Below are 20139 nucleotides of genomic sequence, written 5' to 3'. Positions count from 1 at the left end.
TCACATGGAGGTCTGTGAGTGGATATGTGTCTTCATTTCTTTGGTGTAAAGATCTAGGGGTAGGACAGTTCATTACCTACTAAGTGTATATTGAACTGTTTAACACACAGCTAAACTGTTTGCCAAGTAGCTGCTGCAGTCTGCACTCTCACCAACAATGTTCGAGAGTGGCACTTGCAACATGTGTTGTCCCAGTCCTCAGGTTTCAACTTTAACAAAAATTTAGAAACTGGATGTTGTGGCACAGCATTAAGATACCACTTGGGGGGCTGGCACCATGGCTCACTTGGCTAATCCTCCGCCTGTGGTACTGGCATCCCATATGGGCGCTGGGTTCTAGTCCCGGCTGCTCCTCTTCCAGTCCAGCTCTCTGCTGTGGCCCGCGAAGGCAGTGGAGGATGGCCCAAGTGCTTGGACCCTGCACCCGCATGGGAGACCAGGAGGAAGCACCTGGCTCCTGGCTTCAGTTTGGCGCAGCTCCGGCCATAGCGGCCATTTGGGGGGTGATTGGGAGGTGAGCCAACGGAAGGAAGACCTTTCTCTCTGTGTCTCTCACTGTCTAACTCTACCTGTCAAATAAATAAATAAATAAGATACCACTTGGGATGCCTACATCCCGTATCAGAGTGCCAAGTTTGAGTCCCAGCTACTCTGCTTCCAGCTAATGTGCACCCTGGGAGGTAGCCGATGGTAACTCGAGTATTCTGGTCTCTGCCACCCATGTAGGAGACCCACACACTGAGACCTATATCCTTGGCATAGTCCTGGCCCAACCCTGGCTGTTATCAGCATTTGGGGAAGTGAACCAGCAGATGGAAGGTCAATCTTTCTCTCTCTCTCTCTTTCTCTCTCTCGTTCTTTCAAATAAGTTAAAAAACAAAACTTTTTTAATGTAGCTTTTCTGCTAGTAGATATATAGTGGAATCTCTATTTTTTTTTAGTATTTAAAAATAGTTACTTGAGAGTCAATCAGTTCTCTCACCAAATGCCCACCATGACCAGCACTGGGCTGAAGCTGGAGTTGAAGGCTGGGAATTCAACCAAGACCTCCCATGTAGGTGGCAGGAACCCCAATTTCTCAAGCCCAAGAAAGGCAGGAGAACTATATTAGCAGGAAGCTGGAATCAGGAACCAGAGAGAAGAATCAAATGCAAGTGCTCAAATGTGGGACTCAGTCATCCTAACGCTGGCACCTTGGGTACACTCACTGCAGTTTAAACTTGCACTACTCTAATGACTGACGATACTGTTGTGCAAGTATCTTTACCAAGTGTCTATTCAAATCTGTTCCCATGTAGTAATTTGATGTTAATCTTAGGGAGGTTTTTTTTTTTTTTTTTTGACAGGCAGAGTGGACAGTGAGAGAGAGAGAAAGAGAGAAAGGTCTTCCTTTGCCGTTGGTTCACCCTCCAATGGCCGCCGAGGCTGGCGTGCTGCAGCCGGCGCACTGTGCTGATCCGAAGGCAGGAGCCAGGTGCTTCTCCTGGTCTCCCATGGGGTGCAGAGCCCAAGCACTTGGGACATCCTCCACTGCACACCCTGGCCAGAGCAGAGAGCTGGCCTGGAAGAGGGGCAACCGGGACAGAATCTGGTGCCCCGACCGGGACTAGAACCCAGTGTGCCGGCGCCGCTAGGTGGAGGATTAGTCTATTGAGTCGCAGCGCTGGCCGTGAGTTATCCTTTCACTCTACTAAGTGTACCTTCTGAAGAGTAGAAGTTAATTTTTTAATGTTGCTGAGCCTATAGCAACTTTTTATCTTGTATGGTTTGTCCTTTTATTGTGCCTTTCCTAAAAAAATCATTCAAATAACCCATTGTCTAATCTAAAGTTACAGAGATTTTCTCCTGTTTTCTTGTAGAAACTGTAGAGTTACATTTAGGTCCATGATCCTTTCTAGTTAATTTTCATGCAGAGTTTGAAGTATCTCAAGTTTTGAAGTTTTAAAAAGGATTTCCTTAGAGCCCTATTCTGACATTTTACCATAAACTCACTGCAACTTCCATTGTGACCTTCCCCTGCCAATTGGACAAGCTAAACAGAAACTATGATAAGGCTAGTCGAGCGGACTCCACAAGATAAGAATGGGGAAAGGCCTCTCACAGCATACCCTGCCCTAATCACTTCTGTCAGATCACCTCCTTGACTAACGTTCCCACATCATCAAGTCCACTGGTTTCTGCTCTAGCCTCCTCTTCCTCAACCTTGGGCAGCATCTGCCACAGTGGATCCTCCCAGGTCAGTGAGAGGCCTTCCTCTCCAAAGAGTCAAAGCTCTCATCATCAACAAGCTTTCTCAGTTAGCCAAGGCTGTGGTGTTCTAGCTGCTTTTTTCATACTTGACCATCAGTGGACAGGAAAAGTGCTAGCATTTTCTGGAGCCATGTGCAACCAAGGCTATAAAAACCTGAAAGCAATTGTTACACTGGAGTTCATTATTGGAAGTCCTCAGGAGTTTAGACAAAGCAGGCCAGCTCACTTGTGTCATGACTCATAAGTGATGGTCCTTAATGCATTCTTAAAGACTTACTTATTTATTTGAAAGGCAGAAATACAGAGAGAGAGAAAGATCTTCCATCTGCTGGTTCCTAGCTCAAAAGACCACAACAGCCTGGGCTTGGCCAGGCCAAAGTCAGGCGTCGGAGCTTATTCTGACTCATGTGGGAGCAGGAGCCCAAGCACTTGGGCCATCCTCTGCTGCTTTCCCAAGTGCATTAGCAGGGAGGTGGATCAGAAGCAGAGCAGCTGGGACTTGAACCCGTGCCTATAAGGGATGCTGACACTGCAGGTGAAGGCTTAACCTGCTACACCACAGCGCTGGCCCCTTTATAGCATATTAATGTGCAATGGTCTTATCTAGTAAGAATAAGCTATACCTCAGGTCATTAGCAATTTCAAAAGATTTTCCAATATTTTTTTAAGATTTTATTTATTTATTTGACAGATAGAGTTATAGACAGTGAGAGAGACACAGAGAAAAAAGCCTTCCGATGGTTCACTACCCAAATGGCCACAATGGCCAGAGCTGCACTGATCGAAGCCAGGAGCCAGGTGCTTCTTCCCAGTCTCCCATGCAGGTGCAGGGGCCCAAGGACTTGGGCCATCTTCCACTGCTTTCCCAGGCCACAGCAGAGAGCTGGATCAGAAGCAGAGCAGCTGGGACTAGAACCAGCGCCCATATGGGATGCTGGCACCACAGGTGAAGGATTAACCTACTGTGCCATGGTGCCGGCCCAGATTTGCCAATATTTTTAAAAATAATGATTTGGGGCCCAGCACTGGTGTTGTGGCATAAGGTGAAGTTGTCTGTGATGCTGGCATCCCATATGGGAGTGCCAGTTCAAGTCCCAGCTGCTCCACTTCCCATCCAGCTCCTTGCTAATGAACCTGGGGAAGCAGCACAGGATGACCAAAGTGCTTGCCCCCTGCCACCCAGGAGAGACCTGAATATAGTTCCTGGCTCCTGGATCCTGGCTCCTGACTTCAACCCAGCCCAGCCCCAGCTGCGGTGGCCATTTGGGGCATGAACCAGTGGCTGGAAGATTTATTCACATTGGCCTTAGAAAGATAAATTGAGGTGCATGCTGTAAAACAACTGATTTGAATGCCTCAAAAATCCCAATGCCATGAAACACTGCAAAAAAGGAACAGTTCTAAACTGAAGAAAATTAAAGAGCCATGAAAATAAAATGCAATGCCTGATTTAAAAGTAGCCAAGACATGTTTGGGACAGCTGAGAGCACCTGCATGTGGACCACAATAGACGGTGATGTTAATGTTAAAGCTGACTGGGTGATAATAGTGTTGTGGATATGCAGGAGAATGCCTTTGTTCTTAGGAGACGCAGACTTCAGGTTTAGCAAGAAAAGGTCATCATATCTACAGCTCATTCTCAAATGGTTTGTCCAAGAAGTGCATAGAGACACACACGTGGAAAGTGAATGTGGCAAAATGTTAGCAACAGTTGAATCTAAGTGAGAGAACATGTAAACTCATGACACCAATCTTTCGGATATTTTTGTAGGCTTGAAAATTTTCAAAATACGAAGTTAGGGGTAGAAAGGACTTAACGAAAATTTCCTGTTAGAACTGAAGTCTAGTAAAACACTAGCTTAGCATTCTGAGTGCATTCTTTCTATATGAAGCTTTCTCTGGACCCAAAGAAGTAACATTAGTCATCTGTAACAACTCAACCATTGGTTATTCTATTGGTTAGAAAGAGCCTGGCCCACTAAGTGTATCCAGTGTTAATCTAAACTCTATACATTGTGCCCCCAACCCACAGCCTTCGTGTTTCCATGAAACACAGGTTCTGTTTGCCTAATAAAGTCATCCTTTTGCCTCAGAGAAGGCCCCCAAACAACCCAAGGTGGGAGAGCATCAGTACTGTGCAGGTAGTGGTTTGCAAGTGAATAACTAGAGTGGCTAACTTGTGTTGCACACTCACACGTGTCAGGCACATTTCAAGTGCTGATTCATTTGGTCCTCACATCTCATTAGAGGTAGGTGCTATCAGAATGAGGTGGCTGAGAAACAGAGTCTAAGCCATTTGCCCAAGATCATATTATTAGCAGAGCTAAGATGTGAACCTAATCTGATGATGGAATTTGTACTCCTAATCACTACATTATACTGCTTAAGTATAATATTGAGGACTCACTCCTATTAAACAGGCTGTTTTTATCTCCCTGAAACAGCCTCCAATAATTCTTTTTTTTTTTTTTTTGGACAGGCAGAGTGGACATTGAGAGAGAGAGAAAGGTCTTCTTTTTGCCATTGGTTCACCCTCCAATGGCCGCCACTCCCTGGCCACAGCAGAGAGCTGGCCTGCAAGAGGGGCAACTGGGACAGAATCCGGCGCCCGGACTGGGACTAGAACCCGGTGTGCCGGCGCCGCTAGGTGGAGGATTAGCCTATTGAGCTGTGGCTCCGGCTCAATAATTCCTTTTTTTTTTTTTTTTTTTTGACAGGCAGAGTGGACAGTGAGAGAGAGAGAGACAGAGAGAAAGGTCTTCCTTTGCCGTTGGTTCACAATCCAATGGCCGCCACAGCCGGCGCGCTGTGGCCTGCTCCGAAGGCAGGAGCCAGGTGCTTATCCTGGTCTCCTGTGGGGTGCAGGGCCCAAGGACTTGGGCCATCCTCCACTGCACTCCCTGACCATAGCAGAGAGCTGGCCTGGAAGAGGGGCAACTGGGACAGAATCCGGTGCCCTGACCGGGACTAGAACCCGGTGTGCCGGCGCCGCCAGGTGGAGGATTAGCCTAGTGAGCCGCGGCGCCGGCTCCGGCTCAATAATTCTTAATAAGATAACCAACTAGCGTTTTTGCCAATTTTATTTTAAAAATACTCAAACCTACTAGGGACAGGCCTTGTGGCACAGCAAGGTAACTCACCACGTGTGATGCCGGCACTCCATATTGGAATGTCAGTTTGAATCCCAGCTACTCCACTCGGCTTTTGTGGCCATTTGGAGAGTGAAAAATAATAATAAATAATAACATAAATAAATAAATCTTTTTAAAAATAATTCAATCCCCCAAGAAAAGTAAAGAATAGTACAAAAAGTACACCGAGAACCCAGGCACTGCCATACAGGATGTGGGTATCACAAGCAGCATACTTCTCATGTGGACTCAATCATTAGCCTTCCTTCCCTCCTCTGCTCCCTCACTCCCACCCCTCCCCCTTCCTCCTCCTCTCTCTTGCTTCCTCCCTTCCTTCTTTCCTCTGAGCAGTTTCATAGTAGTTCCAGAGATGAAGAAATAATAGACACAGTGGACCACCTATGTGGATAGATGTATATACCATAGGCCATGACCACAGCAAAATACCCGCCACCTCAACTTGTGCTTTTTTTTATCATTCTTCCCTTCCATCCCTCCTTGCGCTCCCCAATCCAATTTCCATGGAACCTTGACCTTCTTACTGTTACTATGGGCTATTATGCATGTTCTACACGTTTATAGAAATGGAACCACAAACAGTATGCACTGTTTTCTAACCAGTTTTTGTCACTCAACATGATTAAGACACTCTTGTTGTTGTGTGTACCAAGAGTTAATTTCCTTTTATTGCTGAATAGCATTTCATTATATGAACCTACCATAGTTTATCTATTCACCTATTTGTGAACACTTAGGTTGTTCCAGTTTGGGGGTATTAGAAATTAAGCTGTTTGCACTTACGCCCCATGTAGGACCTCTGTTAATGAGCTGTACTATGAGAATTAACTGCAAAACTTGTTCTCAAACAGTACTTTTTATGTTGTGGGGTGGGGGGTTGGTGCAAAGTGTTGAAATCTTTACTTAGTATAGAGTTGCTCTTTTGTATATAAAGTCAATCAAAAGTGAATCTTAATGAAGAATGGGATGGGAGAGGGAGTAGGAGGTAGGACGGGAGTGGGGGTGGGAGGGCAGGTATGGAGGAAAAAACACTATATTCCTAAAGTTGTACCTATGAAATTGGCATTCATTACATAAAAGCTTTAAAAAATAAAACAAATAAAAATTAAACTGTTTACGATGGCAGGCATTTGGTGCAGCCATTAAGCCACTACCTGGGATACTCCAATCCCACATCAGAATGCCTGGATCCAAGTCCCGGCTCTGCTCCACCCTAGCTTCCTGCTAACATGTACCCTGGAAGGCAGTGGGTGATGCCCCAAGGACTTGAGTTCTTGCTCCTCACATGGAAAACCAAACTAGTTTCTGAGCTCCTGGCTTTGGCCTGGCCCAGCCCTGCATGTCGCAGACATTTGGGGAGTAAACTACCTAATGAAAACATGTGGTCGGCACTGTGGCTCAATAGGCTAATCTTCCGCCTTGCGGCGCTGGCACACTGGGTTCTAGTCCCGGTCGGGGCGCCGGATTCTGTCCCGGTTGCCCCTCTTCCAGGCCAGCTCTCTGGTATGGCCCGGGAGTGCAGTGGAGGATGGCCCAAGTCCTTGGGCCCTGCACCCGCATGGGAGACCAGGAAAAGCACCTGGCTTCTGGCTTTGGATCAGCGCGATGCGCCGGCCACGGCGGCCATTGGAGGGTGAACCAATGGCAAAAGGAAGACCTTTCTCTCTGTCTCTGTCTCTCACTGTCCACTCTGCCTGTCAAAAAGAAAAAAAAAAGAAAAGATGTGTTTGTGTGTGTTTCTCTCTCTTCCTTCCACAGAAACTTTCGAAATGATAAATTTGAAAAAAAAAATATAATGAAAATAGACTGACAGTTTCTTAAAAACACACACCTACCATAAGTTGCAGCCTTTCCATTTCTGGGTATTTAGGGAAGCACCACCTGACACATCCCAGGGCACTCCCTGGCAGGAAACAGGGATCAGAAATGGAGCCAGGCACTCCAGAAGGGGATGTGCTTGTCCCAAGCAGCATCTTCATGGCTGGGCTAAACACCTGCCTGTTCAAATTACTTTCACTCACCCATCAGTGAGCGAGTGTTCCTTTTTCTCCACATCTTTTCCAACAATTACTGCAGTCAGTCATTTTTCTGGGACCAGAGTAGTTTCTAATAGTGAACACTTCCAACAGGGATGGAGAAGAGTACTCCAGAGGTTGGGGGAAGTCCTCCTGTGCACTCCCAACCCACAATGAGACTTGTGAACTGGAAGGAGACACCCCTGAGTCAAACGACAGATCCATGGTGCCCAATGCTCACCCTGTTGACTTTATTTTGGATACACCACACCCACTTCCATGCCTATGCCTCCTGGGGCCACCTCTCCCTCCTTCCTTTATTCTCATATTCAAGACCAACAATTGGCCACCAGGCTCCTACCCAAATGTCCTGGCCACATACCTCAAGAACTCCTTTGCTGGCACCTTGGCTCACCTGTTTGACCCACCCAAGGAACCCCTTTACAGGTAACTTAATTCTCTGTCTCTATTCATAGGATCTTACCCAGCCATATGGCCTGCTGCCTCTGCCAATTTAAACATACTATCGAGGTTGTCTGCAACACCGTCAAGCTTCACTGTGACAATGAATGCCTGCCAAATACGACACATTGCCGTGAGTCGGAACTTCCTGAGGATCTTTTTTTAATATTTATTTGTTTTAAATTTCTTATTTTAAAATTTTAGGGTCAAGTTTAAAGTAACAATGTAATTAATTGCTGAATTTTTATTCATTCATTCAGATTTAAACTCCCTAAATTGCTACACTGCTCCCTTGCTGAAAGTCAGGTTCGCAATCACCGCTATGTAATTTAATAACATAGTTACCGCTATGTAATTTACATATGCACAAAGGATCATGGAAAAGAGGTGGAAGGGGAAGGAAGCAATGTTGGGAACCACACACGTGGTGTTCTGTGCTCTTGGGTGCTTTGCTTTTCAATGATAACTCATTTGCACACAGTCTATAAAATGGTTTTCTATGTGTTGGGCCTCAAGGGCCCTCTGTCTTATAGAAGAGGTCTACACTGCTCACTGCGGTTGTTTGTTTTTGCACTTGTATAAAAGAGTACAAGTGATGCTGTTTTATTGGGAGCCTGGGAGTTTCTGGTCCCATAACCAGAAATGGCTGCCTGGCTCCTCTGATGCAGTCGGAAGGCTCCTCCATGCACTTGTAGACTGTCCAACTCTGAACCTGCTCTGAGTCTCACGCTTTTCTATCCACAGAACACTCGGGTACTTTTAAGTATCCTTCTGTAGATGAGGGTTATTACCACTGGTGTCGTGACTTCCAAAATGTGACCGCTTTCTTCCTTAGACAGCTTGAATTCGGATCTCAGTCAGGGATCTGAGGCATTAGCACAGTGATAACTGTATACCCATCTACACAGTGTTGCTCACCTTCCAGACCAGTTTCCTACCAATTATATTATTCCCTTCGTCTCAAGAGGTGAGAAGGACAAGCATTGTTAATCTCCCTTTACAAGGGTGGGAAAGAACACACTGAGGTGAGGAGCAAGGCCCCTTGGCTTGACCACCTCTGCCCTCACTCCCCTTACATGCCTATCTCTTGCCATTGACACCTGTGATGGTAGCAAGAACATAGGGCCACAGGGAGGGAGGGAGGGAGGGAGGGAGGGAGGGAGGAAGCCTGTGCTCCCTCAGCATGAGGCAGGACTGTAGAATGATGTGGCTGAGAAGCAGGGGCAGAGCCACAGAAGGGGCAGCTGGGTGGGGCCATTTGTCCTCCAGCCTTATTCTAAGCCTGGAGTGGTTGGTCATTGGAAACCAATGAAATAATACTGATCATAGTTACTGCTTTTTAACACTGCGAACTCTTTGAATGCCACTCTCAAAAATATCTTTTTCTCCTTTGTTGTTGCCATTTCATAGGTTTGAGTTTGGTTTTACTTTTCTCTCTAAAGTCTCAATGGTACCCCAAATATTGGATTTGACTCCTAATTTAATTGATCAGAGTGTAGGGCTGTGGACTGACATAAAGCTGTCCCATCAGTCTTCTGTGCCAAAAAGCAGTCTCTTCTTTTTTTGACAGTTGAAGAAGCATCTATAGGGAACCCAAAGGGGGCATTCATGAAGATATTGCAAGCCCGGAAGAACAACACCAGCAAGCAGCTGACTATTGAGCCAGGGAACCCAGTATCAGAGAGAAACAGTGTGGACTTCCCAGGCCGCATGAGTGAACAGCGGGACCTCAACGATGAAAGTGATGTTATTAGTGCACTGAATTACATATTGCCTTATTTCTCAGAGGAAAATCTACAAAATGTAGAATCAACATTATTACCATTCATTACACTGCTTTTTTCAAATGTGCAAGATAGAGATAAGTCCCTGAGCTACGTGAAAACCCACATAAGAAGGCCCTCTCATCCTTACAGAAATAAGTTGAGAAAGCTCTATTTTCTGGAGAATTTGTTACATGAAGTAATTCAAGAAAAAAATCGATAAGGTTAAGAAGGAAGAAAAGGCCATGCTTATGCAGCCTATCCTGTTAGGTCATCAATTTAACCCTCAAATCCTCCAAAAGAAATCAGAAACTGCCCCGTCACAGGAGAACAGCCTGGCAACCATGCCAAGTGTGGGGTACAGGCTGCAGAGAGTGAAAAAAGTCATCAAGGGGCCAAAGGGCTTACGGGAAAGGCACCTCCAGGAGATGAGGAAGAGCCTCGGGAGGAGACGGGGCACCTGGCCCTTTGCGGAGAGCATTGGGGGAAGAAGGCTTGGGAGAGCAGGCTCCAGGGAGCTGAAGGAGCTTCAAGTGGCTCAGAGGCCCAGGCAGGTGGCCGGAAACTCCTTGCACACGGAGCCCTTGCTCACAAAGGAACGTGAGGCTGCAGCCTCCTCTTTCCTGAAGAAACACATCCTGGGCAGGCCTTCTACCTCCCCTGCAAAATCTCTCTCTGAGATCAACAACAAAGGAGGACTTAACCTACACCATTTTTGTCTTAGAAGATGCCAATGCTAGAGCCAAAAATAAGGCGGCAGGGAAACCAATCTGGCATTCCAGACAGAATTACCACTTTCATAAAACTTGCTCTCACCTGGTCCTCCGAACCCCCAAGGCCAAACTGAGTCGAAAGTTCAGAAGGAAAAATTCCCTCAACAGGCTGACGGCTGGGAAGAGGCCTCCGTTCCCTGCACTGCAGAGTCTCATAAACTCCCCATCTGGGGAGGCTTTCTCATCCCCCGGAGGCCTGCATTCTCAGGGGAGTCCTCCTCTGAGAGAACCTTCTATAGAAGACACTAGGGAGGAAAACCATTCCGGAGGGCGTGTTTTCGAAGAAAATGTTTTGACAGAAAACACCACTGCACATGAAGAAACGCTCCCTGGCGACAAAATGCACACAGATCCTTCAGCTACAGATTCTGCTGGGACCGAGTTCGACTTAATGCCGACTGTGGACCAAACCAAGGAAACACAGTGGGAATACCCCAGCGAGGGCACTGAAGCCCCCACCACGCCCGCAGGCTTCACCTACCCCGTGATGCTGTCCCAGGGGCAACAGTTTGAAATTCAGCTGAATCAGCAGCTACAGTCCCTCATCCCCAACACGGACATGAAAAAGCTCATTTCTCACGTCATCCGCACTCTGAAAATGGACTGCTCTGAGGCCCAGGTGCAACTGCCTTGTGCCAAGCTCATCTCCAAAACAGGCATCCTGATGAAGCTCCTCAGTGAGCAGCAGGAAGAAAAGATAGCCAAGGAAGAATGGGACACAGAGCAGTGGAGGACCGAGACCTATATCAATGAGAGTACAGAAGCCCCGAGTGGACAGAAAGAGCAGGAGTCGAGTAAGGTGAGGACAGGAGACCTGCACTTTCCCATCACTTAGGAGACCCCACGCGGGAAGACCAGGGGCTCCCAGTCCAGATCCCTTGGCTCTCTGAGCCCTGGTCTTCCCACTCCTTGAATGTCCCACCTGAATCGCCTGACTCGCTCACACCCATGGCAGACCCTGGCGGCTTTGATGACCTGGGGTCTTCTGCTCCCTCCCGGGTGCTGGCCTCGCCTCAAGAGTCCACTGTGAGTTTGCTTCCTTTTTCTGGAACTGCCCCCAGAGCCAGAACAGCTTGCTGGTCATGTTCCGTACCAGTATTTCGATAGGCTGACTCGACAACAGAGGCTACCAGAGGCGATTCCCGTGCTAGACGGGGATCAGGATCAGCCCCCGGCTCTGCCTCCTCGACTGGAAGGAAAGATTCACCAGTCATTGGAAGCACTCGTTCCGCCTCTAGACAGTCTTCACAAGGAAACAAGTTGATTGTTTCACCCCTGACCCCCAAGAAAGATCTAGCTCGGCGTCAACGGCTTCCTAAGGTTGGTGTTGGAACTCCAGACAAAGCGGCCAAGCTTCAGGGTCAAAATCAAGTTTTGCCGGCTGACGATGGGGTCTATCCTGGTGGTTTTCCTACGGAATCCCAGGAGAACCCAGGGGAACCTGCACAGCCCTCTGAGCAGGCTGAACCATCTCAATTCCTGATGGAAGGCCAGACTCAAAATCCAGAGACTCAGGAGCCCATCCAATCCTCCTCCCCACAGCAAGAAGGACAAGCTCCGCCTCCACAGCCCGTTGAACCAGATGAACTTTCTTCACCCCAGCAAGAGGGCCCAGGTGCAGACCTGCAGCAGCCCGAGGAAGAAGCATCTCCGTTGCAGCAGGAGGCCCCCGCTCAGAATCCATTTGCTACTGCAGAAGTAGCAGGTCAGGCATCAGTGTATCACGATCCTAACACTCCATCCTCACCTCAGATTGTAGCTCTCCAAGCAAACTTCCCCAGCGTCACACTGAAACCTGCAGACACGGAGCTGACAGAAGCCTCAGGGGCAGGTGAGGAAGTTCAGTCTACTCCAAGCACGGAGCAGGCTCCAGCTCAGCCTCTGGGGCATCCTGAGGGAGTGGGACTCCCCTCAGCCCAACAAGAGGCCCCAGAGCAGACTCCGGAATTCCCTGGGAAGGTGCAATCTTGGACTCAAGAGGGTCTAGCTCAGACTTCAGCTCTCCCTGAGGAGACTGGACCTTTCTCTACCCAAAACGATGCCACAGCTCAGCCCTCAGAGTATGCTGAGGAAGTCAGCCCATCTATAGGCCAGCAGGGGGCCCCAGCTCAGTCTCCAGGCCTGCCTGTGAACACTGAATATTCCTCCAGCAATCAGGAGCAGCCTGCTCAGCCTTCTGAGTCTCCTGAGATCGAACCTTCTAGAAGCCAACTGGAAGCCCCGGAGAAGCCTTCGGCACTCCCTGTGGAAGTCAAATCTCCAGTACAGCAAGATCCCCGAGCTCAAGCGCTAGAATCTCCTGAAGAGACTATCATAGCTCAGACTCCACAGATTCAGAAGGGGATGGACTGGTCTCCAGATCAGAATCAAGTTCACCGTTATAACCTGCCCAATGTTACCATCAAGCCTGCAGATGTGGCGCTGACCATAACTCCGGAGCCTACCATGGAGCGGGACTCTTCTCCAGCGCAGCAGGAGGGCTCTGCTCAGACTCCAGGCCCTCCCGTGGAGACAGAGCCTTCTCTCAGAGAACAGCAGCAGATTGCTCAGTATGCGGAGGCCCTGGTGGAGACTCAAGCTCCTCCAGGCCAGCTGGAGGCCCTAGCTCTGACTCCAGTCCCTCCTATGGAGACAGAACCTTATATCAGTGAGCAGGAGCAACCAAGGCGGCCCTCTGAGTCTTCTGAGGAGGTTGAATCTTCTGGAAAGAAAACAGAAGTCCCAGCCCAGCCTCCAAGTCATCACACAGTGACCATTTTACCTCCCGGTCACCATCAAGTTCAGCAGTACGACTTGCCCAATGTGACTACTAAACCTCCAGACCTGCAGCTGACCCTAACACCAAAACCTGCAGCACGGCCGGCACCGCGGCTCACTAGGCTAATCCTCCGCCTTGCGGCGCCGGCACACCGGGTTCTAGTCCCGGTTGGGGCACCAGATTCTGTCCCGGTTGCCCCTCTTCCAGGCCAGCTCTCTGCTGTGGCCAGGGAGTGCAGTGGAGGATGGCCCAGGTGCTTGGGCCCTGCACCCCATGGGAGACCAGGAAAAGCACCTGGCTCCTGGCTCCTGCCATCGGATCAGTGTGGTGCGCCGGCCGCAGCACGCCGGCCGCGGCGGCCATTGGAGGGTGAACCAACAACAAAGGAAGACCTTTCTCTCTGTCTCTCTCTCTCACTGTCCACTCTGCCTGTCAAAAAAAAAAAAAAAAAAAAAAACACCTGCAGAAGTGGAAACATTTCCAGTCAGCCACGAGGTCACAACAACGCAGGCCTCAGTCCCAGCTCTGCCTCCAACGCCTCTTGAAGAGGTCGAACCACTGCCAATTCAATCTCCAGAAGTTATGCAGGATGAGAAACCCTCTACGACCCAGCAGGAGGAAACAGCTGAAATTTTACAGGCCCCCGAGGAGGCCGCACCTTCTCCAATCCATCAGGAAGCCCAAGCCCACGCCTCAGTGTTCCCTACGGAGCCTGAGCCTTTGAAAGACCAGGAGGCAGACACAGCTCAGCAGCCAAAGCCCCCGGAAGAGGATGAGCACTCCCCACTTCCAGGGGTCCCAGCTCAGCCTGAACAACTGAAGGAACCTTCACCAAGCCAGCAGGGGATTTCCGTTCCACCTCTAGAGCACCCTGTGAGTGCTTACCAATTACCACTCCAACAGGGAAACACAAACCAGCCTTCAGATATCTTCCCAGAGATGAGTGATGCTATTCCAATGAATATGACATTTTCACCTCATATTCCAGAAGAAATTCTCAGAACTCAGCATTTAAGGATGTCTAAAACCAAACCAAAACATGTGCATATTGACCTTACCAGAACCCTAAAGCCCACTCCAGAAGTTTATCCTTACTGGAGTCAGCAGGAAGGACCTGCCCAGCCTACAGTTCCCACCAAGCAAGTTGAATTTTCTCCAACCCAGCTTGGGCCTCCTCTTGCCAAGCCTCCAGCACTGCCTGAAAAGATGGAACTTTCTCCAGCTGAGCCTCTAGAGCCCCTCAAGAATGCAGAACAAGCTCCAGTGCAAAATGTAGCCCCAGCCGAGCCACAAGACTTCCCTGACACTCAATCATCTGTAACCCAGCAGGAGCTTCAAACTCAGCAACCAAACCTGACCAAAGTCACAGGTCAACCTTTGGATGTGGAACTCACCATAACTACACAACCTGGAATGGAAGGCGGACTTTCTCCAATCATGCAGAAGGCCCCAGTTCAGCTTCCAGGGCCATCTAAGGAAGGTATAGCTCAACCCCCAGGATATCAGGGGGTGACAGTTCCAACACCAGCTCAGGATCAAGCTCCGTTTCCAAAATCACCCCGCATCACATTTCAACCTTTTGATCTGGCACTTACAATAACTCCACAGCCCATTACAGAGGCTGAACTTGCCACAAATGTGCAGGAGACTCCACCTAAAGAAACTGTAGCTCAGCCACCAGTGCATCATGAGGGTCAAAATCAACCTCCACTATCACCCAGTGTCACAAATCAACCTTTAGACCTGGCACTTACCATTACTACAGAACCTACTACAGAGGCTGAGCATCCTGCAGACCTGAGCAAGACTACAGCTCCATCTCCAAACCTGACTCCAGTCACAACTCAACATCTGGACCTGGGACTCACCATAACTCCAGAAACCAGCAGTATGGTGACTGAACCCTCTACAGACATGCAGGAGACCTCCAGTCAACCTCCCACGGAGGGTGTAACCCAATCTCCAATACATCAAGAGGTGACAGTTCCAACACTGGGTCATAATCAAGCTCAATATCCAACATTGCCTCACATCACAGTTCAGCCTTTGGACACAGTGCTTACCATAAATGCAAAGCGTACCAGGAAGGCTGACCATTCTCCATCCCTGAAGAAGACTACAGATCTACATCCAGGCCAGGTTCAGACTCAGCACTCAACCCTAACTGAAGTCACAGATCAACCCCTGAATGCGGCTGCCACCATAAATGTCTGTGAGCTCTGCTCCTGCAAAGATGAGACACTTTCATGCACTGGCCTCGGTCCAGTGCAGAAGCTTCACAGAGTTCCTGTACCAGAGCCCAACAGCTACAACGGCACCTTCAGCATATTGTAAGAATCTCCCTTCCTCATGGTTCCCTACAGCCTGCCTGTCTCAGCAGCTTTTCCCCAAGATCTTCTGAGCCCTCCTCAAGTCCCCACCTTATGTTGACTGTGTGTGTGTGTGTTGGCAGACAGAGTAGGACAGTGAGAGAGAGACAGAGAGAAAGGTCTTCCTTTTTCTGTTGGTTCATCCCCCAAGTGGCTGCTTTGCCTGTGAGATTTCCTTATCCTCCTTCTCTTCTTACTCTTGTGTGCCTTCTACAGTCTCATATGTGATTGCCCTTACTCTTTTTCCTGATTTGTTGACTTCCGCCATATTATTACCTCAATGCTTTACTCCCATTTTTTTTTTGGACAGGCAGAGTGGACAGTGAGAGAGAGAGACAAAGAGAAAGGTCTTCCTTTGCCGTTGGTTCACCCTCCAATGGCCACTGCGGCCGGCGCGCCGCGCTGATCCGATGGCAGGAGCCAGGTACTTATCCTGGTCTCCCATGGGGTGCAGGGCCCAAGCACCTGGGCCATCCTCCACTGCACTCCCTGGCCACAGCAGAGAGCTGGCCTGGAAGAGGGGCAACCAGGACAGAATCCGGTGCCCCGACCAGGACTAGAACCCAGTGTGCCGGTGCCGAAAGGTGGAGGATTAGCCTAGTGAGCTGTGGCGCCAGCCTACTCCCACTCTTAAACACAGCCCTCATCCCAACTTATTGGAGAAGACACAACAGTTTTAAGGATAGATTCCGGATAGATTAAAGACAGATTAAGGATAATCCCTCTATTGATGGATTTTGGATTTTGTCCACTTCTGATGCATTACTAAAATGAACATCCTTGCGCATGCTTGTGAACATGGACAAGCATTTTGCAAAATCGAAGTCGATAAAGAAAATAGGCTAGTACTGTGGCATACTGGGAAAAGCCATCGCCTGCAACGCCGGCATCCCATATGGGCGCTGGTTGAAGTCCTGGCTGCTCCACTTCTGATCCAGCTCTAAGCTATGGCCTGGAAAGCAGTGGATCGGCACAGCTCCGGCCATTGCGGCCATTTGCGAAGCAAACCAGCAGATGGAAGACCTTTCCCTCTCCCTCTCTACTCCCTCTCCCTCTCTCTGTAACTCTGCCTTTCAAATCAATAAATCAATTTTTAAAGAAATAAAAGCAATCAAGTACGAATACTTGATACGACCTTAAAGACGAAGGCAAAAAAGAGACAAGTGGGGTCCCATCAAACTAAAAACCCTCTTACAGCAGTGCAACAATCAATCAACAGAGCGAAGGCACAACCCACAGAACAGGAGAAAATATTCACAAACTCTGCCCCTGACGAGGGGGCACAAAGAAGCAATTTCAGCCCAAAAACAGCACCCAAAGGAGCCAGAGAGAGAGCAAGAGCTGTACACAGACACCCCTCGAAGGAGGACACACAGACGCCCAAAGGGACCCGAGCAAAGGCTCAGCACGGCGAATCGTCACGGGAGCGCAGAGCCAGCCCGGGGAGAGAGCGTCTCCCTTGTCAGGTGCAGGAGATAACGCACACCGGTGAGGAGGTGAGGGAGGGCACCCTCGGAGGCTGCGGGTGGGAATCTGCGCAGTCTCAGTGCAAGGCAACACAAAGGCTTCTCCAGAAACTACAGCTAGAACCACCACAGGTGGCCAGCGCCATGGCAGAGTGGGTGAGGCCGCTGCCTGCAGCGCCGGCATCCCATATGGGCACCAGATCAAGTCCTGCTGCTCCACTTCCCATCCAGCTCTCTGCTGTGGCCTGGGAAAGCAGTAGAAGATGGCCCAAGTGCTTGGGTCCCTGCACCCGTGTGGGAGACCTGGAGGAAGCTCCTGACTCCTGGCTTCAAATCGGCTCAGCTCAGCCATTGTGGCCAATTGGAGAGTGAACCAGAGAATGGAAGACCTGCCCTCTCTCTCTCTGCCTCTGCTTCTCTCTCTGTGTAACTGTGACATTCAAATAAATATACATCTTTAAAAAATAAAGAAAGAAAGAAACTCAGCCTGCTGCAGGTTTACTGAATTTCTGTCCAGCCCTGCTGAGACCACATGGTTCTGTGTTCCTTACACGGCCTGTGGGCTGAAACCTTGCCGGCCCCGGGACTCCCATGGTAACTGATTTGAGTTCTCACGGCGTGTGCGATGCACTGACACATCACGTGGGACCCCGTCAGAGTGTACAATTTTTATATATCAGCTAAAAAGGTTTTACTAATAGTTTTTTAAAAGATTTATTTATTCATTTGAAAGAGTTACAGAGACAGAAGAGAGGCAGAGAGGCAGAGAGAGAGAGAGGTCTTCCATCCGATGGTTCACTCCCCAGATGGCTGCAACAGCTGGAACTGTGCCAATCCAAAGCCAGCAGCCAGGAGCTTCTTCCAGGTCTCCCACGCGGGTGCAGGGTCCCAAGGACTTGGGCCATCTTCCACTGCTTTCCCAGGCCACAGCAGAGAGCTGGATTGAAAGAGGAGCAGCTGGAACTAGAACCTGCACCCATATGGGATGCCGGCACTGCAGGCGTCAGCTTACTCGCTACGCCACAGCGCCGGCCCCCTACATAGGTTTTAAAAGACTACACTCTCTTTACCTGAAATGTCCAACGCAGAGCAATCTAGAAATGGAGACAGGGCAGTAGCGGTTGCCCGTGGCTGCAGAGTGGACAGGGTAAGGGGAGATGATAACTACAGGGTAAGAGTTCCTTCTGGGGGTGACAGAAATGCTCCAAAATTGAGCGTGATGCAGAGTGCACGATCGGAATGTACTGAAACCCCCTGAATCTGACCGAAAGAGAATGACCTGCAGAGTAAGCGAATCAGCTCTCGATGAAGTGCTCAACTTTTTTTTTTTTGACAGGCAGAGTGGACAGTGAGAGAGAGAGACAGAGAGAAAGGTCTTCCTTTTGCCGTTGGTTCACCCTCCAATGGCCGCCGCGGCCGGCGCGCTGCGGCCGGCGCACCGCGCTGATCCGATGGCAGGAGCCAGGAGCCAGGTGCTTCTCCTGGTCTCCCATGGGGTGCAGGGCCCAAGCACTTGGGCCATCCTCCACTGCACTCCCGGGCCACAGCAGAGAGCTGGCCTGGAAGAGGGGCAACCGGGACAGAATCCGGCACCCCAACCGGGACTAGAACCCGGTGTGCTGGCACCGCAAGGCGGAGGATTAGCCTAGTGAGCCACGGTGCCGGCCTCAACTCTATTTTTTTTTTTTTTTTTTTTTTTTTGCCCCAGCCCAATGTACGAACACGCTATTTTCCAGACAGCTCTGACATGCAGGCCAGGGGCTGACAAACTTCCTGTCAAGACCACAAGGTAGGGCTGGTGCTGTGGTGTATGGCGGGTTAAGCTGCCGCCTGTGACTCGGGCATCCCAGATGGGCGCCGGTTCGAGTCCCAGCTGCCCCATTTCTGATCCAGCTCCCTGCTGTGGCCTGGGAAAGCAGTGGAAGATGGCCCAAGTGCTCACGCGCGCTCTCTCTCTCTGTCTCTTTCCCTTTTCCCCCACCCCCCCTAACTCTGCCTTTCAAATAAAAATAAATAAAACAAGAACCACAAGGCACACATTCCAGGCCTTGCAGGCCATGCGGTCTCTGCTGGGAACTCCCAACTGCCCATTCGGTGAAAGCACTTGGAAATGACGGGTAAATGAAAGAGCACTGTCTCTGTGCCAATAAAACTTTATTTGTCATTTGCTCCAAAAAAAAAGAAAACAAGTAGCAGGCTAGCTTCCTGGTCTAAGCATGACAAACCCTGCCTGGATTTCACAGCGCACCCTAGGAGGCTGCCGGGGCTGGGGTAGGGGGTGCGGGTACACACTTGGAGCACCCGTGATGGCTCAAGTCCCTGCACCCGCGTGGGAGACCCGAAGAAGCTCCTGGCTCCTGGCTTCGGATCAGCGCGGCGGGTTAGAGGCTCAGCTTGGTCACCTGGCTGCACACACACACCCCTCTGCGCCCCCGGCCCAGGAAAACAGCGGAAAGAGACGCCACTCCCGATGTCCCCCCGCCCCACCCCCAAACCCCGCTCCTGCGGGGAATCAGCGTCCCCGCCTCCCACAGGCCTCCTCGAGTTGGGAGGCAGAGGGGTCACCCACTTGTTCAGGACAGACGGCTAGACACGGCCAGGAAGCTGCAGCCTTGACCTTGGCCAAGTCCTGACCCACGGCCCGAACCTGCCGCGTTTGAAACCTCGGCTGACCCTCGCTTCTCTTAGCAGACGCCTCGTGCTCCCATTAACCATGCGAGCCCGGTCCCGCCGCCCGGCCCTGCACGCCCGAAAGCTCGCTCTCAGCCCACCCCAGCCCGACGTGGCCCCTCACCTGTCGGCGGCGCGTAGGCCCGGGCCGGGGACCCCAGGGCTGGCCCCGGCCCCGGCCCCACGGGCTGAGTCAGGAGGCGGCGCCCCCGGTCCCGCAGCCGGAGGCAGCTCCTCCACATCGCGCCCCAAGGGCCTCGGGCGCACGCGGGGCGCGAGACCAAGCCGCGCTGTCCGGCTGTACGGAAACCTCTCACGCCTCCCCGGATCCCCTCAGCCGCCTCTGGACGCCGCCATCTTCCGCATGAGCCCTACGGCGCACCGTAGCCGCTGCGCGCCTCCTGCGCACACCGCCCCCGCCCCCGCCGGAGAACCTGCATCACAAACGCTCCTCGCCCCGCCCC

At 50.4% G+C, this 20139-nt stretch overlaps 2 protein-coding genes across 2 annotated transcripts; both read left to right on the top strand.

The window, feature by feature from the left end:
- The first annotated feature begins 7426 nt into the window (after positions 1-7426).
- Positions 7427-13715, top strand: LOC138846320 (leucine-rich repeat-containing protein 37A3-like). Its single transcript, XM_070061723.1, has 2 exons — positions 7427-8009; positions 9447-13715. Exon 2 carries the CDS (start codon positions 11895-11897, stop codon positions 13713-13715), a length of 1821 nt encoding a protein of 606 aa, XP_069917824.1. The 5' UTR covers positions 7427-8009; positions 9447-11894.
- Positions 13716-13752: 37 nt separating this feature from the next.
- Positions 13753-15504, top strand: LOC138846321 (leucine-rich repeat-containing protein 37A-like). The gene has a single exon (XM_070061729.1). It carries the CDS (start codon positions 13753-13755, stop codon positions 15502-15504), a length of 1752 nt encoding a protein of 583 aa, XP_069917830.1.
- Positions 15505-20139: the final 4635 nt, after the last annotated feature.

Source organism: Oryctolagus cuniculus, chromosome 17 (genome assembly GCF_964237555.1).
Source record: "Oryctolagus cuniculus chromosome 17, mOryCun1.1, whole genome shotgun sequence".
Taxonomy (NCBI): Eukaryota; Metazoa; Chordata; class Mammalia; order Lagomorpha; family Leporidae; genus Oryctolagus; species Oryctolagus cuniculus.
The sequence above is the reverse complement of the archived record's forward strand: the minus strand, read 5'-3'. Positions and strand labels throughout refer to the sequence as shown.